General features: G+C 51.0%; 1 protein-coding gene across 2 annotated transcripts; it reads right to left on the reverse strand.

Moving 5' to 3' along the window:
- Positions 1 to 570: 570 nt before the first annotated feature.
- SSUH2 (ssu-2 homolog) lies at positions 571 to 27,739 on the reverse strand. Of its 2 annotated transcripts, XM_059161575.1 has the most exons (12): positions 27,617 to 27,739; positions 17,836 to 17,934; positions 17,359 to 17,440; positions 15,687 to 15,816; positions 14,473 to 14,533; positions 13,336 to 13,460; positions 12,255 to 12,317; positions 10,624 to 10,709; positions 9,185 to 9,277; positions 8,510 to 8,615; positions 6,581 to 6,688; positions 571 to 2,100 (listed from the first exon to the last, which is right to left on the reverse strand). In XM_059161575.1, the coding sequence occupies exons 1-12, from the start codon at positions 27,642 to 27,644 to the stop codon at positions 1,954 to 1,956; spliced, it is 1,128 nt and encodes a 375-aa protein (XP_059017558.1). In that variant the 5' UTR covers positions 27,645 to 27,739; the 3' UTR covers positions 571 to 1,953. The 2 variants fall into 2 exon arrangements, with proteins under 2 accessions (XP_059017558.1, XP_059017559.1); XM_059161576.1 differs by lacking the exon at positions 9,185 to 9,277.

Raw genomic sequence — 27,739 nt, forward strand, 5'->3', positions numbered from 1 at the left:
AAGACCGTTTCTCCTTAAGTCAGTTTGAGTCTCCATCACCTGTAATCACCAGCACTGATTTGGGTCTTAGGTATCCTCATCTTCTAAAGCTACCTTCACTTTCATATCCCTCTGCATACATTCCCTCCTACTATCCTGTAGTCTTGGGGCAGAGCCTGCCAATCTCCGTGAAACCCTCACAAAGCCCAGCATGGTTCTGGCCCCCTGGCAGACTGACCATCAGTGACTAGTGAGGAGCCCGGCTAGTGTTCTCCTTTGGCAGAGCAATAAAGACAAAGCGAATCACTTGGGTCCGATGTTCTTTCAAAATGAAACAGGACTGAGACCAGAGCCTCAGGCCGTGGTGGCCAGTGTTGGGGTCAGGGCTGTCCTTGTGTTCTACTCTCTATCCCCCAGTGACTTCCACTAGGTTTATGGCTACACACTACCAGCCAACTCAGTCCTGGGATGATAGAAAGAGACAGAAATAGAAAATTAAGTCATATCCTGGCTGCAGCAAAGGCCATAAAAATAGGTAACACTACAAAGAAAAACACATAAGAGTTATGCAATGGCTGTAGGATCCAGGATTTATCTGGGATTTCTGCCAAAACCTAAGGGACTAAGGGCCCAGGGGCCAGTGACCCCCTGGTGCTGAACGGGAACAGCGTCCCTTTGGCTTCACTTTATTCCCGCTGGATTTTTCTCTCACGGTTTACACATCAACAGCAAGTACAGGTCAGTAGGCCACAACCTTAACATACTTGAGGCTCCCATTTTTTTTTATCCCAAAATGACCCAAAATGATCCACTTACATACCATGTTTTTAAAAACAACAAACAAACACAAAAGCAATTTAATGCCCCAGCTGAAAGAGCACGGAGAAATGAGAAGAAAGTAACATTGTACTGCACCTATTTCAAATTGTGACGGCGAAGGCAGGACCGCGTGAGGGGCTGTAATGAAGTCGGCAGGGAGTTTCTAGTTTGGACTTCAGGGAAGAGAGAGGACCAGAGCAGTTCCTAACCAAACAGGAAAATCAAAGAGCAGAGCTGAGCGGTAAGTGAGATGAGGGCAGTCCGCAGGCCTCAAGGAGGTTCTGGGTAACCAGGTCTCCGTGACTGTCAGGGGCGGATCTGCGAGCTTCATTGCGCAGAGCGCTAGCCAGCCAGCTTTCCTGCTCTGCATTCACCAAATGCCAGGAGTGTCCCTTCCAACCACCGCAACAACCCAAGCCCGTGCCCGCCATCGGTACAATGGCCCCGGACGCAGCAGCATCCTGCTGGAGCCCCACGGAGGTGGGCTGTAAGGACACCAGGCTCAGAGGGGCTTCCCGGACTTAGAGAGCTTCAGGAGGAAGAGGAGGAAGGGAGTCCCGTGGTACTCTCTCTCTCGGTTTCCCCTGCCACCACCGTCCCAGGGGCCAGAGGGACTGGGCAGGCAAGGACGGACCTCATCCTGCCCTCAGCTTCCCACATGTGCAGAGCGTGCGGCATCAGCTAGGTTCAGCCAGCATGGGAGGCAAACAAAGTCTGAGCCTGGAAGGTTGTCCTCCTGGTTCACGTCCCGTTTCACGTCTCAATTTCCCCTTGTCTTCCATGCAGTCCCAAGGGAGCTGGACACCTGTCTAAATGCTGCTGCTCCTGTGAGCAGGACCCCACCAGCCGTTTGGCTAGACTCCACAGGGGACAGCAGTAACTGAAAGGAATATGCAAAATCCCGGGGTGGGGCATGGCAGGTGAGGGTGTAACTGCTCATTTGCATATCATGGTCCACAGTGTTCTAAAGAAATGTGCCTAGCTGAATTCTTGTAGGTTAAATGCTTGATGGATCCCACCAGAGAAGCTCTGGAAAGACCAGGGATTTGACATGATAAGCTGAAGTATCTAGAAGGACACCCCAGGGTTTGTATAGGATTGTCCGACGTAGCCAATGATGAGTAAACTCCTGGCTCTGGAGATGGCTGGGTCCCGTCAGATGATGGTGCAGCCACAGCAGTACCGCTCAGGGTAATCGACCACGTACACTCTGTGGTCCGTGCCGTAGATGTAGTAGACGTAAGTCTGTCCTTGGTACCAGTAATGCACTTCTGTGAGGGGGATCAGCTCAATGGTCTGGCGCTGGGGAAACAATTGCCCAAGAAAAAACTTCAGTGCTCTAGTCAAGTCATTTGCCTGTTCAAGAACCTTCGGTGGCTCCCTACTACCTGTGGGGTGAAGTTCACACTCTGGAGTTGGCATTTCGGTTCCCGTGTGCCTTTCTAGGTGTATCTCCTACTACACTCCTTCATGCACACTAAACTCTGTTCCAAACGGACTTTTCAGCCTTAGCCACCATCTGATGCTACGTTTCACAAAGTGGGGGCACAGTCATCCCCAAGGGAGTCCCGGGATGTACGGTAAGCCTCCAGGCAAATAGGACATCTTTCAGGAGCGTTACTTTTTGGGGGACACCTGGGTGGCTCAGTGGGTTAAGCCTCTGCCTTCAGCTCAGGTCATGATCTCAGGGTCCTGGGATCGAGCCCCGCATAGGGCTTTCTGCTCAGCGGGGAGCCTGCTTCCCCCTCTCTCTCTGTCTGCCTCTCTGCCTACTTGTGATCTCTCTCTGTCAAATAAATAAAATCTTAAAAAAGAAGTGTTACTTTTTAGATGGGGAGGAAGGGCGGAGAAAGGTGGAAGATAAAGTCATTTTAACCATCTCTATATTAATACAGCCCTGGAGATATTAGGGAGTAACTTATACAATTTGAATTAAATTTTAAAATAAAACAATGACATCAAAGAAATTCCAAAATCTGGTAGTCCACTTCAGACATTTTTTCTCAGGACACTCCGTACCTCACCATGGTCTTGCACTGACCTTCCTTTGAAGGCCTCTCGTGCTCTGGCATCTTCTCAGAGCAGTTACTCTTCCAAAACTGTGGGACCCCCAATGGAATGTGGAAGACCACCTTGGGAGGAGAACACTGGCACCCTACTGAAATACCCTCCTTCCTCTGCTTTGGGTGCAGAGGAAAGCTACTCCTCAACACCGAAGCTAAGCTTCCTCAGGGATGTCCCGTGGTCCAGGCTCTGCATCAAAACCCCAAAGTTCTTCTACATGAAAGGCTTCTTTGTCCCAGACCCACATCTAGGGGTCCACAAACCCAGAGGGAGGTGGTGTGGATGGCCCAGGGTTAGACCTTTTTACTTCAGGAAGTTTCACTCCTTGGAGACAGTCCTGTCCCCAAGTCCTATCACCATAGGTGATGGTCCAGAGGCCACTGGAAAAGGGGAAACAGACTAGGCAGGGGATTTTGAGAAGTATGCTCCCCACTGGACAGGAGGGGCAGCCGAAGGGCAGTGTGACATTGTGGCAGAAAAGAGGACTCAGAGTCAAGGACTGCCTCTTCCATGAAGGTCCCTGCCTGATCTAGAGTTTGCTTGTTCTAGGAAATGGGGATAGAAGCTTCTAGGCCACAGGGTTGCTGAGATCACCACATGAGATCCGGAGACTTTCCATATGACAGAAAGTGGTGTCTAAGTGGTAATTTTGGAAATCAAAGGCAGAAGACCCCCTTTCTGTTATAGAAGACACAAAATGGGCACCAGGAGACAAGAGAAGGTGGGAGCCTACATCACTGCTCCAAGCACCTGGGCAGTGGGGTCATGGTCACTCTCGTTTCCAGAGTTTTCTGCCAAGATCAAATGGAAAATGACACTGATTCCAACCCCTCCTGCCTCTATTTGCTTTGGATTCAAAAGGCCTCCAGGTCTGAGGCTACAGATTGATTAGGACATCAGCTGTCATCAGGTGGCTGCCTCGTAATCAGCCACAGATGAGTCGGCATGCCTTGGTCATCCCCCAGGAGAGCAGTTTCCATGTCTGAGAGCACTGGAATGGGGGGAGGGGACACATTGTCATGACAGGTGTGTGCTCAGGCTGACTCCATGTGCTAAGTTCTCAGTCCTGAACCAAATATCAGCAAGCATCTTTGTCTACAGATGCAGGTCCAGAAAGATTCACAAAAGAGCCGTTTTCTCCCATGGCACTCCCTTTTAATAAAATCCATCCTCCTGCCCCTGGTTTACCCTTCCCCGCTCTGGGACTGGTTCACAGGGGTCTTGTGTTGCCCAAGACAGGACTGTCCTGTAGGGGACAGTCCCCAAAGATCCAGGGCTGCCACGGACACACTGTGTGGTCTTGGGCAGCTCATTTGCCCTCTTCAACCTCAGTTGCCCCAGCTGCCAAATCAAGGGCCCAAAAAGGACTCAAAGGGTCACTTTCAGAAGTAAAAGAATCTCAGAATAACCAGTGTCTGCAAGCTGCTAAAATCAAGCCCTTATCTTCTTCCCATTCCTGTAATCAATACCCCAGTTCTGGGGGCTCTCATGAGACCCAAACCATTAATACTAATGAGGCAAGAGCAAAGTCCCACAGGGATGATGGGATGATGCTCTGGGGGTTTCCACAGACTCTGTTCTTCTCTCACCCACATTCCTGCACATCTGCTTCTTCTCTGCTACTCACAGACCATTGTTCTTCCGCAGGGTCCTGTCCTTGAGATACAGAAATCCCCTCACATGCAAGGAGCACAGCCGGCCTGGGAAATTGTGCCCAATGATTGGATGGTGCCAAACATCACGAGGCCAGCCCCCTCATCTCCAGGCACACAGTTACCTGGTACTCAGAGCTCCCACGGGATGGAGCAGCGACTGGACATTTGCCACACTGCGCCATTCTGTGACCTCTGCTCCCCCCTCCTCTGGCTCTGGCCCCCCTACTCCTTCACAATTTTCTCCTGGGAGCACTTTCTTCATAAATGTCCTGCACATAAGCTCTCATCTTGAAGCTGCTTCTGTAGCCCCCAACCTAAGGCAACATCATCCAACCCAGCTCATTTTAAAGATGAGGACATTGAGACCCTGAGAAGGGAAGAGCGCAGCTTGGAGCCATGCGCATGCAAGAACCTGGGATGCGACCAGTCCTAGCGGTGTGTCTGGCCCCAACTCCCCCTCAGCGGATGCCCCCATAAACCCGCATTGGCTTCCAAGGAGTTGTGTATCTTGAACGCACCAAGTAATAACATTTGGCTTGGAGCTAGGGAGTGGGTTCTTCCCCTGGGCTCTTCCACTAAGCAGATGTGTGGTTTCAGGTAAGTTACTTCCACTCTTCCAGCTGGAAACAGCATGGGTTGGGGCTAGGAGGGGGTAGCTGACTGCAGCCGGCACGCCAGAGCCAACCCACCAGTCCATTCAGTATTCCCAGCGTTTTTAAATTTTTGTTCTCTGTACTGAAAAATTGGAAGATGTCATATAAAAATCTGGAGTTTCAGGGGTGCCTGGTGGCTCAGTGGGTTAAAGCCTCTGCCTTCAGCTCAGGTCATGATCCCAGGATACTCAGATGGAGCCCTGCATCAGGCTCTCTGCTCAGCAGGGAGCCTGCTTCCTCCTCTCTCTCTGCCTGCCTCTCTGCCTACTTGTGATCTCTGTCAAATAAATAATCTTAAAAAAAAAAAAAAATCTGGAGTTTCAGAGGTCTGAAATCGCTGCCCTGCGCCTACACCAAGATGAGTGGTGGCCCACCCCTTTGGATAAGGCAGCTCTCCCTACCATGGTAGCACCAGCCATGGCAGGCCTTTACGTTTGTAGTGCCCCAAATCCATGCTTTCTGAGGCCCACTGCCGCTCTAAGATGGCTATCATTACTTTTTAGTTAAATGCACCTTTCTCTCTCCTGCAGACAGGGGAGATGTGCAGAGAGAGAGAAAGAGAAATACTCAATGAAAAGGGACCAGAAGAAAAGGCACATTTTGAGCACCAGGTTCCAAGCATTTAAAGCAAATTATTGCATCTCTACCAAACCCTGAGGTGATGGAAACATCTCTTTTTCACTGGTGAGAAATCGGACTTCCGGGAGGAGGAAGTGGCTGGTCCAGGACCACAGTGAGACACAGAAAACCAGGATATAAGCCCAGCCTACAAGACTCAGGGAGCTCCAGCGCTGGCTATTCTCTGGCCAACCCCCAGCTCCCCGCCCCAGCCCCGTGCTCCCACAACCCCTCAAAACCTAAACAGGCACCACCGCCATCTAGTGGCCATCCCAACACAGCACCAACGCAACCCTTAGGCCTGAAGCCAATCCCCCGACAAGAAAAGGGGCTCTGAGGGGCAGGACCCCCGGTGCCAGACTTCCCCAGGACCCCGAGGCTTGAACTTTGCCTCTCCCTCTCTGAAGATTCTAACCCACGGGGTTAGAGTCAAAATCATGCTGAGCCACAGTCCTGCTTGAAACCCTACAGTAGCTTCCCCTTGCTCTCATGGATAAGAATCCTAATCTCTACGTCCAGGCGTCCGCCCAGGGGTGCCACCTGCCCGCGGCCCCACACTGCTCTGCTCTCTGCCCTCCGGCCACATGGCCTCTGGCCAGTCTCTAGTACTTCCGAAATTGGGACTCCTTTCCTCCACCCTTCCCCTAGCTGGCGCCTTTGCTCCCTTCTCTGGAAGGGGACCCCTGCTGTGGGAACAGTGCATTCCTTCCTGTGACCAGAGAGTCGGCACCCTCAGGGCCCCAGCCCGGCCCCCAGAGCCTCGCGACAGCCCCCAGTGCCCACCGCACTCACCTGCTGAAGGACTCGGGCGCGGGAAGGCAGGGTGGCGCTGTGCTCCGCGATGCCCCTCTGCGAGGCCAGAGAGATCTCCCGCAGCGGGAAATCCACAATGGGGTACACCTGCAGGAGAGAAGCAGCCCACCTCGCTGGCCTAGCCCGGGGTGTCAGCACCCGAAACCTTGCGGCTCTGATTCATAACATAGGGGCTGGAAAAGGAGCCCAGGCAGGTTTGGGGGAGGGCCCGAGGCCACCCGGTGAGTGGGTGGGGATTGTCTAACTTCCAGGGGGCTTTGATTACCACCCTGCCAGCCTCAGGAATTCCAACCAAGAACGGGGGACTGTGGACAGAGCACTCCTTCACCTGCAGCCCACTCTCTCACCCAGCACCCCTCTGCCGCTGTCCCACTGGGGCGGGGGACGGGGCTTCCTAGGGACATGCCGGAGCTGAGCCTTTAGGAAGCCAGACTGCCTGGGGCAAAGAAAGGAGGCTGAAGATGATTATTCCGCCATAAAAAAGCAGGAAACCCTCCCAGTTGCAACGACAGGGATGGACACTGAGGCCCTCATGCTAAAGCAGATAAATCAGAGAAAAACAAATGCTGTATGATCTCACTTACATGCGGAATCTAAAAAACAAACTCATAGATTCAGAAACAGATTGGTGGTTGTGGGGTGTGAAATGGGAGAAGGTGATAAAAGGTGCAGACAGAGTTATAAAATAAGTAAGTCCTAGGGACTTATGTACAACGTGGTGACTGTAATTAATATTGTGTCGTATGTTTGAAATTTGCTAAGAATCTAGATCCTCAAAGTTCTCATCATGAGAAAATAAAATTTGTGTGTGATAAGGGATGTTAACTAGACATTGTGGTGATCATTTCACAACACATACAAATATTGAATCACTGTGTGGTACACCTGAAACTAATACAAGGTATGTTAATTATGCCTCAATTTTTTAAAATACAAACTATAAAGTCAAAGAAGCCAATGTGAAAAGGCTACTTATGGTTAAAAGAGAGAGAAAGAAAGGAAAAGAAAAGAAAAAAGAAAAAGGTAACTGAGCACCTGACCCTCTTAGAGAAAACATGCCCTCTCAGACGTCCCATAAAGACTTAAGTTCCCTGCCAAGGCCTACAGCAGAGGTTGGCAAATCTATAAAGGGCCACTTAGTAACTATTCTAGGCTTTGTAGGTCATAAGGTCTCTGCCTCAACTATTTGACTCTGCCCTTGCAGCAGGAAAGCAGCCACAGATAATATGTAAACAAACAGGTATGGCTGTGTTTCAATAAAACTTTATTTATAAAAGCAGGCCAAGGGCCAGTGTTTGCCAACACCTGCCCTACAGGACCCTCCATGATCTAACCGCTGGCACCTCTCGGGTCTTAGGTCCTTGCTCTGCGCAACTCACATCCCTCCTGTCCCACCCTCTGCTGTTCCTCAAGGCCTCCCTCTGCTGGACACCTCGGCTCCAGAAATTCACAGGGTCCACACCCCAAGGGCACTGTCCTGGTCTTTGCCTCCCCCCACCCCCCACCGCCCCCCCCCCCCCGCCCCCGTGTCACTTCCCAGCCCCCAGCCGAAACCACACCCATTCCTGTCTCTTTCCCCTGCTTGCATGTTTTCAGTGACTCTTACCACCGTCTGACATTGGAGTGAAACATTATTACCATTTCCCTCACCAGACTATGAGATCCACTAGGGCAAGCGTTTGGTTTTACAGTATCCCCACAGCCTACAATAGTGCCTAGTATGGGAAGAGGGTCTCAAGGTTTGTGTTTGTGTCAGGGTGTGGGGCAGGAAAGGAGGGGTTGAGCCCTGTTCCAGCCCAGCCTGCCTCTCCAGGAGAATGCAGCCCTCCCCCTGGGAGGGCGGGGGCGGGGTGTGTAGTGGGAGGGGAACCCAGCTTCCCTTGTGATGGCCTTTGAAGGCCTCCTTACCATGGTGTTTTCATCCTTAAAGAGGCTTTCTCCTTTGGCTTTAGCAAGGAGTTCCCCAGGGCAATTCAGGCGGTGCTCAGTCACGAACTCAAACAGGCTGTTTTTCCTGGAAGGGGAAAGGATGAGGAATGCGTACACAGTATGGGGGCAAGAGCATGTTTTCGGAATGAGGCCGACCTGGGCTGGAGGGTGGCATTACTACTGCTGGGACCTCGGGCGAGCTCATTAGCATCGTCACCTGTATCATGGGGAAATGGGTGAAGTACTTGGAGCTCTGTTCTATTAGCTCATTTTGTCCTCACCTGCGAGCACTTCACACCGTACCCCCCAGAAGAAACCCGGAATGCATGGGAACCTTTCCTGACATGGGGATTTAAGACCCAGAAGGGAAGGCCCAGGCTTGAGTGGCTGCCTGCACTAGAAGGCGGCAATGGCAGAATTTGAACTCGGGTCTGTCTGTTGTAAAGCCTGCCGGCATCCAGCCACCCCGTCTCCCAACCCCCAGCCTTTCCCAGGACCTCTCCCCTTCCCAAGGTGCCTGAAGCCCTTTTCTTCCTGCACAGGTCCCTGCACTGTGAAAGCCCCAGCCAAATGGAGTTTCTCCGCAGAAAGTAATCCTGGGCAAATCCCCCAGCCAACCTCACTGGGCCACAGAATAGAGACACGGCCACATACCACACGATGACCAGCTGGATAAAGTGCAACAGCTTCTTCTCCCCTTTGCAGGTGGCACAGGTCTTGCTGCCCCTCCCTGAGCATGTGCTGCACCTGAGAGGGGCATGAGGTCAGCACCACTCGGGTAGTCAGGGGCCTGGCAGCTTCTACAAGGCCCAGGCCAAATCCTTCCTCATAGAGGTGGACTAAAGTGAGCCTCAATTGGTTCCCCCTGCCCACCATCTAGACCTCCTGCTTCTGGTGGCAATGCCCCAGTTTCCCTTTGGTGACCACTGACCTGACCACAGGAACTGTGGGCTTGCCCCCACCCCTTCTATGACCAGCTGGGGACCTGGGCTTAACCCATTAGCTTATTCTATATGTCTGGCCACAGTGGCTGACACAAAGATGAACATACAACCCTGGGGAATGCAGTGAGATCTGCCCTTGAACTTTTTTGTAAAACTATCAGGAAAGGGATATCCTTTTTGACTGAGGTTACTAAGCTTGGAGCTGTTGGCTGTCCCCTCTGTCACCACAAGAGACAGCTTGCCTGAGAATGAAGACAACACAAAGGAAAGCAGGGTAAGGGTGGTGACAGTCTTGGTGACATTGTTTAAGCATCTGGATCCAGCTGAACCTGAAGCCATCCCAGAAATATAATACCAGAATTTTCTGTTACAAGGGCGGAATTTTTTTTTTTTGTTAAGCTCATTTGAAATAGGATTCTTTCATTTTTGAACAAAAGAAACCTGAGCTTCTTTCCAAATCAAAGACCTTCTTTGCCTACCACAGGTGGCAGGTCTGCCAAAGCTTTGCTAGCTGCCTTCTTAGAAGGATGGCCTAGGCCTCAATGAGCCAAAAAGTATCATTAACCAACACAACTTTGTGAGGTCTCACTCTCGGGTTTCCTGTTTCTCTTTCAAGATTTATAAATACACTATGGACATGATTTACAAAATGCAATGAGCCACTATTTACAAAGCCCTGTGAACAGAGATGGAACTTTGTTGATTATTTAGTCAATCACCAAACTGTTCTTGACTCCTCCGTGCAGGCCCTGCAGTGAGTTATAAATAAGGGTTTGCCTAGGTTCTGATCCTCAAAGAGTTACAGATCTCACCTTCAGGTGGTTTTCTGTGTTCGTGTCCCCAGCATATAAGCAGGAAGACATCTCCCTTCCTTAAAGCACCCCCTCCCTTCTTCTCCACAGTGACTCTTTCTTTACGTCTGACCCATAGATTGCCAGATGAGTTCCAGTCTCATCTCAAAATAGCAAGCCTGCAGGAAAGCTCACCCACTCTACAAATATTTCCTGAGCACCCGCTAGGCACAGCACTCCGGGGCACAAGAGTGACACAACAGGGCACCCGATGGCCTCCGGAAGGGCAGACACTGAAAAGCAAGGAAGCTGGCAAGTGAGAGTCCTTCACCTCAGGGCTGGGGAGACCCGCTCCTACCTCCGCCTGCCAGACCCCGAGCACATCGGACACCTGCGGGACTGCTTGGCTTTGCGCTTGGCTCCGCTGCAGGATGGGCACCTCACCTGCAGACACAGCACAGCCTCAGCCCCTGCTGGCCTCCCAGAGAAGATGAGCAAAGGGCACCCTGAGACCCGCTTCCGATCCCAACCTGGTGTCCTCGAACAAGCCACATCCTCTCCCTGGGCCTCAGCTCATTCATTTGGAAGATGGGAGGGGTGACTCTTGTGTGTCTTTGCGCCGCTCCGGCTGCAGCCTTCAGAGACATGACATACTCACATCTGTGTTTCTCCTGGGACACCATCTTCACCTGCTCCTCTCGGAGCCCCACAACCCCCAAGACTGCGTCCTGACCAAATGGCCACGGCCAGAGGGACTGGGAAGAGAGGGGCAGGCTGGGGATGAGGAGCTTGGTCTTGGAAAGTCCCCCAGGCTATGCTCCCACAGTTGGCTCAGAGTGGACTGTGGAGACCTTCCAAGAAAAGCCTGGGGGAGGACGGAGGAGAGGAAGGGGAGCAGGGGTGGAGAGAGGAAGAAAAAGTCCACAGGTAGGTGTCCAGGAAGGCCAGGAGAAGGCATATGGCAGGAGTGAGGGCACAGGAGACAGAAAGGTGGGGAGCCGCCATTGGGCCCCACAGGTGGCACGTGAGTAGGCAGAGGAACGCACAGTAGGCGGAAGTTGCCCAACTTCCATCCAAAGTGTGGAAGGGCAGGTGGGCAGAGAGAAGGTGGATGAAGGTGTGGCTTAGCATGGCAAGGGGTCAATATATGTCCAACAGATCAGAGCGAAGGGGGAGAGCTGAGGACATGTGAAGAGTGTGTGCTTCCCGCTGGGAGGGTCAGCAGGCCTGGAGGGTTCTGAAGAGAGTGCTTCACCGGAGAACCCGAGAACTCAGAATGCGCCCTTATTTGGAAATAGTTTTGGCAGGTGTCATTAGTTAAGACAAAGTCATGTTGGACTAGGGTGGGCCCCCACAAGGAGGCCTGAGGGGACGTGGGACAAGAAGCTGGTGGGGTGGCTCAGGGTCTCCAGAAAGAACCAGCCCTGGCTCACACCTTGATTTTGGATTCCAGCCTCCAGAAACATGAGAGAATAAATACCACTTGTTTTAAGCCCCCCAGTTTGTGGTAATTTATTACAGCAGCCCTAAGGCACTGACCCAAGACCCCTGTCTATTCTGTCTCTCGGAGCCGCCTGAACTTCACCTTCCTAGACTCATCACCGCATACTACATGTGCTGGTCACCTGTTGGTCTGCCCCAAGGACAGAGGGTCCCTGGTGGGGAGGCCCCCAGGACTGAGTCCTCTTACAGAGCCCCAGCACTGAGCGGACACTCAGTCTCAATGAATGTTTAGAGACAGATGAGAAAAAGAAGAATTAAAATCATGAACCATAAACCATCAAAGGGAACAAAGGCCAGTAGCAAACACCCAATCCAACTTTCCCATTTTACAGATAAGCAAATGGAGGCCAGAAAGGGAGGATGACTTGCCTCAGGTCACACTGTTAGTGGAGGAGCCCCAGGCCTCCCCAGCCCAGCCCTCCGTCCCAGCGGGGACCCTCTTCCCACACGATCATTAACACCAGCAGCCACCCAGGCGGGACTCACCATGCCTGCCCCGTGGCAGCCGCTGCACTTGTAACGCCCACGCCCATGGCATTTGTGGCATTCCTGAAAGTGAAATGTTCTCCTTGGCTCCAGTTTCCCAAACACCAACGCCTCCTGATTTCACCAGCCCCACACCCACCCCATGGCATCACCAGGCCCAGAGTGGGAAGACAGCCATTCTCATTTGCCTAGGATTCCAAAGGGCCTTGAATGCCAAGCCAAGGAGATCATGCTGCCATCTCCTTGGGGCCACAGCCCAGTGGGCTCCAAGAGTCCACAGACTCCAAGCTCCATGTCCTAACTCATGATCCCATGCTAATCCACAAAAGCCGATGTTCTTGGCCCATTGGGTAGTGAAGAGGTCTTTAAGAATATATTACCCCCCCACCCCCCAAAAATGCACAGCAGTTCTGTGGAAGGCAACAAGCTAGCTATTGGAATCTAATCCCTGAATCATTCTTGAGAAAAGAAGGGAACCCTCTCTGGACCTCACAAAGTTCTCATTGTATGAGGCTACAAAAACTCAGAGAGGAAAGTTACATGCTTGAATCAAGTTCTAAAGCAGCAATGAGAACATGATAGGAGATTTTTCTTCTGTGCTTCTGTAATCCATTAGGTTATCCTCACTTCGAGTTGTGATTATACTTCTATAAAACGGGACAGAAGTCAAATTCTATCCCTTACAGACTTTGCTGAATATCCAAATAATGCTTGAGCTTTATTTTATATCTGTTTCATTCCGCACTTCCGCTGTTTACTGTCAGGCAAAGATAAAAAACAAAAATAAATTTAAAATACTCTGCCGGTCTAGGAATGTGAACACTCACTGCTTACAGCGGGTGACAGTTTGGGAATCAGAATCATCCTTTCACTTGTGACTACTCCTTAACAAGCGTGGAATTTTGTGTGGGTCTGTAGTCCACGCTCTGGGTTTCCTTAGAATTTGCCTTACTGATAGCCAAGGAATGAACCACCAGCCTGCATTCTGGGTTCCTCTCTAAAGAGTTAAAGGTTGAGGAAATATACATTGTCTAGGAAACCAGCCCAGAGAGAAGGGCAAAGATGCCTATAATCAAGTTACCTTGACCAGTGATGAGTGAGGGACTTGAAACTTCCTCGTGTCTTCCTGAAACATCGGGGGCACCTGGACTTTGATGTCCCAAAGCCTGGGGGAGGTCCCTCTTTGCGGCCCATCCACTGACTGGTCTGACACAGAAAGGGATCATTGTAAGGCCGGTGAACAGCTACAAGGACAAGCTTTCATTCATTTACCAAATAGTATGGAGCCTTCATTGATGCCAGGCATTAGGCAAGATTCTGGGCTATGGGACAGGTAGAGAAGGAGCCCCTCGGAGTCCGCGCTTAAGCACCCAAGTGCTGGAGTTGAACAGACCTACCTTACCTCTCTGACGTCAACTCTCTGATCTCCAAAATGAGGGAAATATAGGGCACCCACCAGAGAGGGCAGTAGTGAAAATTAAATAGATGGCATAAAAATGCTCAGCACCAGACTGGCCCATGCGAGGGATCAGTAACAAGAACTACCATCACTGCCGCGACCTCCCCGTCTCCTCCGTCCTCCCCCCTGCACCTCCATTCAAGCAGATAGGGCACAGTGATGACCACCCTCCCATGACCACCATACGATGTCACAAGCTATGCGGAGTGCTTTGGACCAGAACTGCATAAACTCAGAAGACTGACTCCTTCTATTGGAGAAGTGGTCAGCAGATGAAGAAATCCTGAAAGGCTTCATGAAAGAGGTGACACGGGAGATGAGTTTTGAAGGATGAACCGGAGTGGTCAGCAGAGAAGCAAGGGCATGGGGCTTCCCAGAGAGAATGCTCAGCCTCCCAGAGGGGTTCAGCAGCAGGCAGGATGGCACAGTGAACGGGGTCCTAGGGACCCTGGGAGGCACTGGGGGTGGCCTTGAAGGCTGGCAGATGTCCAAGCACACATGCTTCCTCTGTCTGTGACCAAAGGCAAACCCTGGACTTCTTTAGGTCCTTCTGCAAACCACTTCCCAGACAGGAAGGATTTGCTGAGATTAGCACTGGAAAGTCCGAGATGAAAGCCCACCCTCTCGTGTTACAGGAGATGGGGAAACCGAGGCTGCAAGCCAAAGGGTCTCTTGTTCAGGGTTAGTGGCTAAGACATGTCCTGATATTTTCCACCAGTACCTGTCAGATTTGCTCCCAATTAAACTTATTTCACTTACTAGTAAAGGGTTGAAATGTCCATTCACTTATTCTGGATTCAGTGAAAGTCTCTAGTCGATACTACAAAGGAAAAAAAAAAAAACAGCATGTTCACACTCATGCCCTCTGAGAAGACAGCATTCTACAAAACGAGGAAGCTTCCCACCTGCCAAGCCTCAGAGGGGAAGTCAAAAGACCCCACTCCCAGCACCATAGGCTGCTGAGGACAAGCTGGCAAGAATGATTTCTGCTCTAGATACCCCCAGACAGCTGCAGGGAGATCAGTCAGCCCCAGGAAGTCTCTCCTGACTGGCTCACAAATGCGGAAGTGTCAGCCTCTGATTTCTTTATACCCAGAATGTTCTACAAGGCCCGCTGTGGGGCAGCAATTGCCCTTTAATAAATGGAGGCCGATGGAGTCAGCTTCTCCAAACGTCTTCTTAGGAGCAATTTTTCTGCCTGATGTCGAGAGCCTCCTTCCTGATCTCATCCACAAAAATCACAAAACAAGAACGGGTCTTGGACATAAGCTGGCTCCTCCTTTGACGCTGGAGGAAACGGAGGCTCAGAGAGGCCAGTTGACTTGCCCAAGGACACACAGCTCACCGGAGCCTCTTCCCCCAGCCTCCCATTCTAACCATTCCCTGTAAGGCTTGTGTGTTTTCTGTGTGATTGTACACCCACCAGAGGATGGTTGTGTTGGTAGGAAGTGTGAACTTAAAATCTGTCCCATGGCCTTGTCTATCCAGAGTTTCAGGCTCAAGGGTAATGAAGACATGATTGCTTGGGACAGATGGGACTTGGGGGATCAAGGAGACTAGGTAGAGGCTTCTCAGTCCACCCCTTCTGGTTAGTCATGTGTTTAAGGACATGTACTTTGGAGCCAGCAAACCTCAGTTAGAGTCCTAGCTCTGTCACTTCTAGCTGTACGTTTGGGGCAAGTAACACTTCGCCTCTCTAAACTTCCAGTTCCTCCCTGTGAACAGGTGACCGTCCTATCTACCATGTAGGGTACCTACTGAGGACCTCCTCAGATGAATATGTGATGTGCCTCCCACAGCGCCAGCACATTCGAGCTTTTCAGTGGACCCCAGATCGGAGAAGCAGGGTTACTCCTCTTCAAAAGCACCCCCCGCAAGACTCCTTTCTCCATTTGACATCACACAAACCACTGCCCACCCTGGACCTAACGTCTGAGACACCCCCGGGTGCCCCCCAGGCCCAGGCCCCTTACCCTGCAGAGAGTCTGCTGCTTGAGCTCCTGGATGATGAGGTCACCGGCAGCCGTGCTGCCGTAACAGCATTTGGAGCTCACAAAGCTGAGAAGGGCTTCCCGAGCCATTTGCTCTGTCACCATAGGGACTCTGCTGGGGACAGAGCACAGAAGCAGGGTCTCTGGAAAGGGCCTCCAGCTCCTCCAGGCCGGCCAGCCCCCCCCCCCCCCCCACACCCGATGCAGATGGAAACTGAAGCCGGGAGAACAGGAAGGGCCTGGCTGTGGCCCACCGGAGCGGTCAAGGACTCGGGGCTCCATCTGGGGAGGGAGTCTCTGGCACAGGTTGCTGTGTGAACAGACGTCCCCAGCGGGGACACAGTTCTTTCTAGAGGACAGCAAAACTGCTTTAGCTGAAGCTCAGGGCTCACGGAAGGGCTGAGAGAATCTCAGAACTCAAACACATACACACACACATTTAAAGATGGAATATACATTTTACATTTTACATTTACATTTAAAATTGCCACTTTACAGATGAGGAAAACCGAGGTATGCAGAAGATGTCCCACAAATAGAAGGAGGCAAAGTTAGGCTAGACCACATGCCTGTCCTTGGAGACCTTGACCTCAGCCAGAGGAGCTGTGAGCAGTGTTCATAGGAAGACCCCAGGCAGGAGCTACCTGATGGTGGTCCCGCAGTGACCACCGTGAGCCTGCTGGGCTGCAGCGACAGTGGGTGTGAAGGGACACAACCAGTGGAACCAGTGACCCCTTCCTTGACCTTCTCTCTGGATGCCTCCCCTCCTCCTAGAACACCCTTCCCTGAGGCCCAGCTGCCGTGCCCCCTCTAGCAAAGTCCTCTCCTGCCAACACTTCCAAAAAGCAAGAACCCTCTCCTCCTTCTTCATTTGCTTCTCCACACTAGCCCGACTCCAAACAGTAAGACCCTCTCATGCAAAGGGTTGTCACCAGCACCCCTGGCCTGGTGGACCAGAGGGACCTGTGTGCATGCAGGAGGTGTCAGGCCCAGAATGGCCAAGGGGGCTCCACGGAGGAAGTGGGGTCTGCCCTGGGCACAGGAGGTGGGACCAGGAAGGAGAAGGGGAGGCGCTCCAGGCAGCAGTGGGGCCAGGAGCATCCAGAAGTCTCCCTGGAGGCAGGACACAGCCACCAAGCCAAGAAGCGGGACCCAGAAAGAGGGGCTCCACTTTCTCTCTGCACAAAGCAGGCTGGAAAGCTGGAGCTCTGTCCAGAGTCCTGGGTCTCTTCTTCTTCTGTAAAGGGCTCGAGAGTAAATATTTCCGGTTTCCTGGGCCATACAGTCTCTGCCTCAGTCACTCCCCTCTGCTGGTGTAGCACAAAAACAACCCCAGAGAGTAAGCAAGCAAATGAGCGTGGCTCTGTTCTGATAAAACTTGATTTACAAAAATAGGCAGTGAGTTTGATGAGACCCAGGAGCTACAGTTTACAACCCCTGGTCGACACTCTGGTTCTCAGCCCCAGCTTGATAGCCAAACAGCCTGGGGAGCTTGGTAAAATGCACATTCCCGGCCTCTGTCCCTGAAGAATCTGATCCAGCAGGTCTGGGATCCGGAGGCGCCAGTAGGGTTGAGATCCGTGGACCCAAAAATCCCCAAGGAGGGCTCTCGGGGGCCAAGGGTAACATTTGATGCGATGGTACCCCTGCTCACCTGTGTTCCATGAATGAGGACCAGCACCTTTGTTCCAAGGGTCTCCCGGGAGCCTCCAGAGGTGGGAAGAATATCGGCCGTCCTGGGGGAGAGGGGAGGGGTCAGGCACTCAACAGCCTAGCTCAAAGGCACAGGTGTTTGTGGGGTGAAAGGAGGAAAGAAGGAAAGTGGCTGAATGTGAGGCTGAATGAGACAAAGGAAAAGAAGCCCCCACGCTAATGCATCTAATGCGAGAAGAATGGTTCTCAAAGCATCATGACTCCAGCCTTAAAAGCACATGGATATGGTCATAGAATGTTTGTGGACACAGGGCTGAGGCCCCCCGTCCTCCCATTCCCTCCCGATGGGAACAAGAGGCTTCCCAGGACCCCCACGGGAGAGATGAGCTATCCCAGGACTGGCCTGGCCCAGAGATGTCTCCCCAGCCAGCATGAGCCCCAGCAAGAGACTGCAGGAGCCAAGACCTCACAGACTTACCACCTCCTTCAAGAAGCCAGTCATAGCTGGGCAATCTCTCCAGGAGCTCAGCAGGGGGTGCCAGCGGACTCTCGGCCTCAAAGCTGAGGTCCACCACACCTGTGGAAGGAAAGCAGTCCTGAACCTCCGGTAGGGAGGTGGGGGGCAGCAGTGGTGACGTCACCCAGAAGCTGCCAAATAAGGGTGGGTGTGTTACTGGAAGGACTCACAGTTTCACCAAGCCGGTCTCCCTCAGGCACCCATGGGACACAGAACACATCTGTAGGGCAAGCACGGATGGGGTGGGGTGTGACCGAAGCGGCACGAGTAATCCTGATGAGAAAAACCTTCAGGAAGTCAGCTCCTGCTCACTGGGTCCCTACTCTGGGCCGGCCACCACGACAGGTGCTTTAGAAATGATGGGATCGTATGCCATGACCCCAGGGGACAGATGCTGAATTAGCGATGCTCTCACTTCTTGGATGCTTCTCTCATTGAGACATGTATCTGCATCTCCTCACCTTGGCCCCGGGCAGCTTGAAAATGCTCCAAGCAAGGGAACACGGTGGAAGGAAGCAATGAGGAGGCCACAGCGGGAACACGGTGGAAGGAAGCAATGAGGAGGCCACAGCTTCTGCTTCTTGCCTCTGTCTTACACGGCCCTCTTGAGCCCTGAGCTGCGTGTAAGACATCAGGCTGCCTTAGTGGGGAGACCACATGGAGAGAAGCCCAGCAGAGCCCAGCCTTCCAGCCACTCCACCATCCTGCCAAGACACGGGACGCACACAAGCAAAGCCACTGAGGCCCCACCAAGCCAGGCTAGCTGCCTGCTGAGTACCCCGGAGTGACCCTATCATGGGCTGCATGTCTGTGACCCCCCACATTCATATGTTGAAGTCCTGACCTCCTCAGGGAATGGGATTACAAGCTGAAGCCTTTGGTGGGGCAATTAGGTTTAGATGAGGTCATGAGGACAGAGCCCCGTGGTGGGATTAGTGCCCTGACAGGAAAAGAAAGAGACTAGGGCTTTCTTTCTCTGCCCTGTGAGTACACAGTGAGAAGGCGGCTGGCTGCAAGCCAGAAGCAGGCTCACACCAGCCCCAGGTCTACCAGTGCCTTGATCTTGGGATTCCCAGTTTCCAGCACCGTGAGAAATAAATGTTTGCTTTTAAGCCAGGCAGCCTATGGTGTTTTGTCACAGCAACTCACACTGACGAAGACAGACCCCTTATACAAGGGGCAGAAGAATCACCCAGCTGAGTCCTGCCCAAATTCCCGACCCACAAAACCATGAACTATAATAAAATGGGGGCTGTCTTAAGGCACTGAGATGCTGAGTGTTTCTTTATGCAGCTTCCCCTAACAGGCAGTCTTTGCCCTGGGACTCCCCACAGACCTGAGCAAGACTTTCTTGGAGTCACACCGAAGTCTGAGGCTCCTTGTTTCCCGCTCTCCTCTCACAAGTGTTCCCCCTGCAGTGTGGTCCTACAGGCAGTCGCTGCCCACACCTGCTCCCGCTCCTCTTTTCCTCCGCATGTGTTTCCAAGGGACCGCTGACACATGGAATGCCCTCTAGGTGTCTACTTCTCAGATGGCCCAAAGTGACACTTGTCACCCCATTCTCCTAATGGGGGAATGGGGTTCAGAAAGGCTGTGGCTCACCCAAGATCACAAGGCCTGTAAGTGATGGAGGTGGCTTCAAACCAAGGCTCATTGTTCTCCAAAGACCATGTTCTTCCCATGAGGCAGCCCCTGCAGAAGAACCCTCACTATTTACCTGCTGTTAAAACCTCATCTTCTACACTTAAAACTAAGAGAACACTGCATGTTAATTATACTTCACTTTTTTAATTTAAATTTAAGTTTAAAAAAGCCCTCAACTTGATCTTCCAGGCTATGACAGAGATTCCCATAGCCCTGAGACTCCAAGGAGGAAAGCATAAGATAAGAATTGGCTCCTAAGGGTGCCTGGGTGGCTCAGTGGGTTAAACCACTGCCTTCAGCTTGGGTCATGATCTCAGGGTCCTGGGATCAAGCCCCGCATCGGGCTCTCTGCTCAGCAGGGAGATTGCTTCCCCCACCTCTCTCTCTGCCTACTTGTGATTTCTCTCTCTGTCAAATAAACAAATAAAAATCTTAAAAAAAAAAAAAAAAGAAAGAATTGGCTCCTAGAAACCCTGGACAACTCATAAAGCATCTCCCCATCCTGCTGCTACACTCCACCCTCCCACTTGGAGATACAGAAGGCAGGACTTCTAAGTCCGCTCGACATGAGGAGTCTGAGGCTCAGAGAGGTTACTCCAGTAGTCCTAGGGTGCACAGCAGTGAAGTCAGAGCAGGCTAGAGGCTCTCTGTTTCAGTTCCATCCCACTGGACCACCCCTCAAACCCATTTCCTGTAGCTCCCATGTTGAAGGACAAGAACCCCTCAGCTCTATCTTTCCAGTGGCCAACTTGATCATGGGAAGTTGACTTTAAAGGGTAAGATGATAAACGGTCAGAGGAAAGTAATTCCATCACATGAAGTCACTGAGCACACTCTGGTCAACAGCTGATCCATCTCACCCCCTAGATCCCTCCTTTTTTTTTTTTTTTTTTTTTTAATTTTCCCCAGCTCTTTAAAGCCTAGAGCTCTTTCCCTCTACAAAAATAAAAATAATACACCCTGTCCTTTCAAGGTTAATAAGAACGGAGGCCGGAAGAAGCGGCAGATCTTGTTCTAAGTGGGAGCAGCTGAGGCTATCAGGAAATGGGAGGGCAGGTGGTGAGGAATGCTGAAACCCGAGGCCAAGCACCGTGGAGGGAGGAGGGGGGTGTCATTTAGACAAATGAACCATCTCATTCTTCTACTCCCCCCAAATTAGAAATGTCTGAGTCCTTTGACAATAAGGAATGCATACGCCTCTCTACGGTTTCTCCTTGCAGGAAATTTACAAAGGAAGCTGAAATAGAAGAATGTGTGCAGATGTAGAGAGTGCTCCTCTTAGCAGGAAAGCTTATCTTTGTCAACAAATGATTCTGTGCAGAAATAGGTGAGAGACCTGGGGTGGAGATGGATGTGATGCAAAGGGACGTTAGCCCAAAGCTTCACATCGGCGCCTGCCGACGTATACTGAAAGCCCAGAGGTGGTCACTCATCGGGAATTATCATTCATACCTTGGTTCTGAATACTGTTTGCTCCCCATAAGTGGATTAGCATTTTCAGCTATTTTAGCCACCAGGGATCAGCAAACCTTTCCTGCAAATAGCCAGGTGGTAAACTCTGTTGATTTTGTGGGCTCTGTGGTCTGTTTCAATTATCCAACTCAGCTGCAAACAGCCACAGATAATGCACGACTGCGTAAGCATGGCTTTATGCTGATAAAACTTGACAAAAACAGGCAGTGGGTCAGACTTGGCCCTTGAGCCGTGTTTTGCCCACCCTGCCCTAGACACTCATGGATAGGTTTGAGGGAGGGTCAGAAAGAGGGAAGCTGGAATTTGAACCTTCTGGGACCAGAGCCCATGCACGTCATTGTAGTTCCCATGAGCCCGGTTATCAGAATTCAGGATAGGTTCAGGGCTGGACTGCAGCCAAGCCAATTCCGGCATCAGAATTCCTGAGGCACAGTGGTTAGGAACCTGGGCTCTGATACGTCTGAGTCATGGACTGCCTGGTAATGTGCCAGCCACACATCCTTGCAGAACTCAATCCCCTGTCCCCCCGCTGTGAAACAGAGCAGATGCTATTAGCACCCATCTAATAAGACAATGTGTACACAGCCCACAGCCCTGAGCCTGGTGTTCAAGAAACGTTCAGTCAATGCCTTGGACCTAAGGAGGGAGGGTCTTCCTCTTTCTTTGTGCTCCTTTAAGCCAGAGGTGAAAATGTCAAACACAGAAAGAAAGGCAAGACCTTCAAAGCCCTCTCCCCAGGGAGGGCCCCCACCCAGCTGGAGGGCTTGGGTCTGCTAGGGCATCCAGACTCTCTGCTGCTAGAAGACAGAGAAATGCCATACGACTGCGACGACCGGCTGGAAACCAAACAAAGAGGCAGGAAGAGGGGAAGAATAAGAGGTGGGAAACTCAGAGCTCCATCCATCAACCAGGAGTCACCCTGACCTCTCGGGGCAGTCGTAATTCGTCAGAACTAAATTAATCTCACCATTATGTTATGGACAAAAAGAAAGGGCTCCAGGCTGACCTACAGGCAGATGTGTCATTTCCTGAGCCAACCTCAGCGGGCACAACAGGAACGTGGACGTCACGGGTCATTGTGTGACGCCCAGCATGGAGCACTCCGAAGGGGGTCCCCCTACCCCAGCTGCATCACTGTTTCTACAGGTTTGGGGCTGAGTTGCAACTGGGCCACACCACCTTAATACATGCCTCGTGTCCTGTGGCTCATAAAAGGATGGCACGGGTGTGATCTTTTTCTGTATTTAACGACAACCACTGTTTTTCTGTGTTCCCTGTTTGTAGAAGCACATGAGACTCAGAGGAGGGATCTGGGGCGACGAGCTCACACATTCACAGCAGAGCCAAAAAGAGTGCTTAAGACTAAGGTCCTGGGGTGCCTGGGGTGGCTCAGTTGGTTAAGCATCTGCCTTTGGCTCAGGTCATGATCCCAGAGCCCCCGGATCGAACCCCGCATTGCGCTCTCTGCTCAACAGGGAGTTTGCTTCTCCCTCTCCCATTCCCGCTGCTCCTATGCTCGCTCTCTCTCGCTCTCTCTCTCTCTCTCTCAAATAAATAAAATCTTAAAAAAAAAAAAGAAACAAGTCTCAGATCTGAACTCTAAGCCAATGACCTTTCCACTTTGCTGAACACCCTATTGCTGCACAAAGGACATCAAGTGACGGCTGAGAAAGCTTTGCAAAATGTCTCTAAGGTAGTACTCACCAGCCACAAGCAATTTCTCTTTTGCGTAGAAAGGAATTTTTCTTGGGAAGCAAGGTATAATTAACGGACAACTTCTTTAACTTCCTCTTTTTAAAATGCCATTCCCTTTATTTCCAAGGATAAAAGGAGTCCATATCCTCTGCCTCTCATTCCAGCGCTAATCATCTTAAAAGCACTAAAAGCAGGGCCACCTCTCCACCCAGATGGCTCCCCACTGCCATTTTGTTTGTTTTGTTCCCATTTTGTTTGTTTCCTCCCTTGTCTCCTCCGACAGGGGTGAGAGCCCCTTTCAGACAGAGAACCCCCCCTTCCCACATACAGTCAGCGCATATAAATGCATCATCATTCGAATGATGCTGAAGATGGTACAGGAGAGATTCGGATGGTCAGATCCACACATGCCTCAAGTAGGATGGGGTTGGCCAGGACCCAAGAGGAGAGGGAAGGGGGGAATTGTTGAATGGGGTTAGAGAGGAAAGGATTCTGGAGATCGGTGGTGGTGATAGTTGCACAACAATGGGAATGTACTTAATATCGCCCAACAGCACAGGTAAAAATGGTTACGATGGCGAATTTCATGTTATGTGAATCTTACCATAATTTAAAGTAATAAAAGTAGGAAAGTCAGGTGATCACAAGAGAAAGAAAAGAGTCTTGGCTATGTTATTTAAGAGCCTCATATCAAGACCAGAAAGGTTGACCAGGCCAACACATCTTTTAAACACCACAGTGGCTCACTAAAGTCTAAAGCTTTCTTTTCCTTTTCTTCTTCTTCTTCTTCTTCTTCTTCTTCTTCTTCTTCTTCTTCTCCTTCTTCTTCTTCTTCTTCTTCTTCTTCTTCTTCTTCTTCTTCTTCTTTTCTTTTTGAGAGTGAGAGAGCACAAGCAGGGGAAAGTGGCAAAAGGAAAGGGAGAAAGAGACTCCCCACTAAGCAGGGAGCCCAACACAGGACTCCATCTCAGGACCCCAGGATCATGACCTGAGCAGAAGGCAGACCCCCGGCCAACTGAGCCACCCAGGCACCCACCACAGTGCCTGGCTAACATCTGAGCTCCAGCCCTTAGCAGAGAAGGCCCTCTCTTATTAACTGACCCTATAGTACTCATGGAGTCTCCTCCTCTGATGGGGGGAGAAAACCTCCCCACTTGTCCAGAACAGGGTGAGAGAAGGGAAAACAGTCCCAGTGGCTGGGGGGTGGGGACAAAGAGCAGAGCAGAAAGTAGGGAGGAGAGAGAAAAGCCTGCTTGGGGCTTGAGAGGAGACAGATGTGCGGGAGACAAGGAGAACATATCTGGGAGAGCAAACACAAGGCCGACAGTGGGAGTGAGACCAGCCTCAAAGAGAAGGCCGGGGCGAATTTGTCCTCGGAGATCTTCAGGTCCCTCTGGCGTGCCAAGAGAGAACCCGGCGAATGTTACCACAAACCTTCAGTTAGTTGGAATGTGGAAGTCTTGCTTCGCAGGAAGGGTCACCAGGCCAAGACAGGGCCATGGGGGTCGGGGGTCGGGGGTGGGATCGGCAAGGGCTGGCCTGTCACTTTGGGACACTGATGTTGGCCTTCATCCTGGCCCATACACTGTGCCATTTCTCCCAGGCCTTGTTCCGGCTCTTCCTGCTCAGGACACACCCCCTCCCCTCCTTCAAGCTGACTTGGTCCAGGCCTGACCTCCTACAGAGCCTGCCTGGGCGTGCTTCCCTCTCCCTGCGCCCCTCCGTCCTCTGTTCTGCTCTTTGTTATTGTTTCTACCAAACAGCTTTCTAAGAATTATTTAGAAAAAGCCCAGCTGAGGTCTTCCTCCTGCACAAGGCTTTGAACACCTAGAAGGTAGAGCAGTACGTCCATCTGTATTCCCCCAGCCACGAGGACAGCACCAAATAGCTAGCCTTCCGTGTAGTCTGGGGGGAAAGTCACCTTATTCTTTAGGGCTCTGGTCTTCTCTCCCTACAACAGGGCTCAGGGAATACAGTCACTGGGAGGAGCACTCGGGAAAAAAGAGAGAGAAAATGACACTCTATCTTTCCATTAAGAGTTTCCCCCTCTTGGGAAGAGGGTCAGGGCCAAGTTGGCAAGGAGGGCCTGTGCTCCTGGTGGCCCTGCCTCCCTCCTAAGGTATGTACACAAAAGGCCCATGGTCAGTTACCAAGGCTATTGGAAGCTGGGCCCTGCCACAAAGCCCAGCATCTTTCCCATCAAGCTACCCTGATAGCTTCTTCCAGTCTCTCTTCTCCAACTCAGAACTGGGCTGGGAGGAACACTAAAGACTAAGTCTTTGGGGAGCAGAGCTGGCCAGGGTACCAAGGGAAGAGTCCCATCTCTCAGCACTGGGTCACTGGTGGTAACAGTGGTGTGGCTTCGGATCATTGCTCCCCCTCCCCAGCTATCAGCGCACAGGAGTAAGGAGTTGCCACCTAGGTCCTATGGTCCAGAATCACATAAGCCCCCTCCTCAAGTTATGGGGATGAGGCTCGTCTGACTTGAAGACGCTCTCTTGCACACCATTTCTGGGAGGGAGTTCAGTCTGTACTAAAACAAGCTGTATTATAAGAGATATGGTTTTTAGAAAAAGGGAGGGGTTTTTTTCTTCTTCATCTCTGGGTTAGGACCTCTTAGAGAAGAGTGATTGAAACCACATTATACCTGAGCCCATCGGAATAACAGGACCTAGTCATGCTAGAAAAGAAAAAACTCTGAAGGCTTCTTATTTTAAACAGGAAACAGACCTGTTCTGAGTAGCCTTGGGGAGGAGTGGAAGGAAGTTAAGAGCAAAGAGTTGAAGTGCCAGGGAAAGAGAGATCAACTGAGCATAGGAAAGAACACTTGACCGCCTCTGCTATGGAAGGGGGACCAACCCATCATTGAAGCATCACCACCAATGGTGGGAGGTGCTGCGGGAGCCAAATGCTATCAGAGCTAAGACTGAGCTAAGAGGCCTTTGTGCTTACTTTCACATGGACGCCACATTCCAGAATGTCTCCATCCATGCCTAATTTCAGTCCCACAGTGTGTCACTGGAAGAATATAATCTCTCTCTAAAGCTGCCCACATTCCAGACTCGAAAATGAAGGGGACAGCATTTTTGTGCCTGAGGAGGGTAACTCAACTGGGACAAAGTGGGCAGCCATCTCTTGCCTCAGGAGGGGCATTGCAATTATGTAGTCCTGCAGCGGGCTCCCTTTCCAAAACCTGGACAACTACTGACCTGGTCCCAGAGATCATCAGCATGGCTTCTAAATCTTTTCTGGACAATTCTGTCCCATGCAGTAGACCTGTGGTTTGATTATATTGGAAACCAGCACATAAGATGACCCTATGACAGGATTAGCATTTAGAATTTTAAGGGAACTAAAGAGTTAACCTGAGTCTCACCTGGCTTACTAAAAGGCAGGTGCCAAACAGAAACACGGCAGGTGATAATACTTGTCATTAATAGCGGTTTAATTTTCAAGCTCTGGGGACAGAATCTGGTAATTTTCTAGAATCAACATTTCTTCCATGCCTACTTAACTCTGAGTGATGTTGGAGGCACTTCACATCCAGTAATCTTTTACCAATTCTTCCAGATGACATGATCTATATTTTTATTGTGAGACATGTACCTCAGAGAGGTTAAGTGACTTGAGCAAAGTCAACCAACAATTAGGAGGCAGAGCTTGGATCTGAATCCAGATCCGACCCTAGCCCATTGCTACCAAGAAACTCCTACTGTAAACTACAAGACTGCTAATGAGCAGTGTTTCAAAGAGGAAAAATTGTATTTCATTATTTGCAGAAGTTTATAAAATTATGACTACACAATTTCCAATATATCAGAGATCAGATTAAGTCCAGCTCAAATACATGATATCTCTGTACAGTCTCCCAATTCAATATGAAACAGGATTCCAACAAAATTTTAAATGTGTTGCTGAGATTCACATGGGTTTATTTCATATCCCATTTCAGCTCTGAAACTTAAAGCTTTCAGATACCTACATTAAAGACAATGGTGCTGGACCAGCAAGGGACCTTCAAAGTCCCCAAGTTCAGGAACCATGAAAATGTACTAATGTCACAAGCCTTGCCAGAATTCAAATGGAAGCTGAGGACTGCGCTCTCCCCCCAAAAAACTACATTCATACAACATTTTGCCCTCACCTTCATGGTCTTCAAATTAGGAATTCCTGCCCCATCTCCTTTTATAGATGAGGAAACTGAGGCTCAGAGAGGTTAAATGACCTACCCAAGATCACACAGCTAATTCATAGCAAAGCCAGGACCCGAAGTCTAGCCTCCCAATCCCCAATCTGACACTTTACCACACTGCCCCTTCCAAATTCAGGATCAAACATTTTTTTTTCTTTAAACATGGCACATTTCTTCCTAAAATGCTACCTCTGTCTTCATCTCTTTCAATAGCCCTTAGATTCCATTGTATTTCTGTCCCAGGAATGACAATGTTGGGCTCACCAGGACTGTGTTTTTCAAGCAATAATGAACTCGTGCCTCTTGGCAAGAGGAAGATCACGAATAAAGACCTTCCAGGAATGTCTTTCAAATTAACCTCACCTCAGAACTGAGCCCAAGTGTGGTAGTCAGGCTCACATGCGGCTGGGGCAAGAGAGGGGTGGGGAACGGTCAGCCAGAGAAAAGAAGATTGAAAGGTACAAGCCTGGGACGGTGTTACCATGGACAGGGTGGAAAGTTCTCCTCTTGCTTGTTACCATCCTCCTCCACTGCCCAGAGGCACATAGTGGAACAATAGCCAGCAGGAGGCAAATGGGCTTTCCACACGAAAGGAAGGAAGGAAGGAAGGATGCTCTCAGTAACACAGACCCAAACCCAAGACAGCACAGAGGCCAGAGGGAAGATTTCAATCAGTGCTGGCCACAGATGTGGGCGCCCCGGGAACCCGGCCCCGGCCCCGCCACCGGCTGTACTTACTGTCGTCTTCACTCAGATCCCTGTCCATGGTGCAGACGTCCAGCCTAGGAGGTGTCTGACCTACCCATGGGCTCCTCTGGCTGCTGGGATCGGAGGGACCACCCTCGGCCCCTCCCAGAATGC

Source organism: Mustela lutreola, chromosome 2, assembly GCF_030435805.1.
Source record: "Mustela lutreola isolate mMusLut2 chromosome 2, mMusLut2.pri, whole genome shotgun sequence".
NCBI lineage: Eukaryota > Metazoa > Chordata > Mammalia > Carnivora > Mustelidae > Mustela > Mustela lutreola.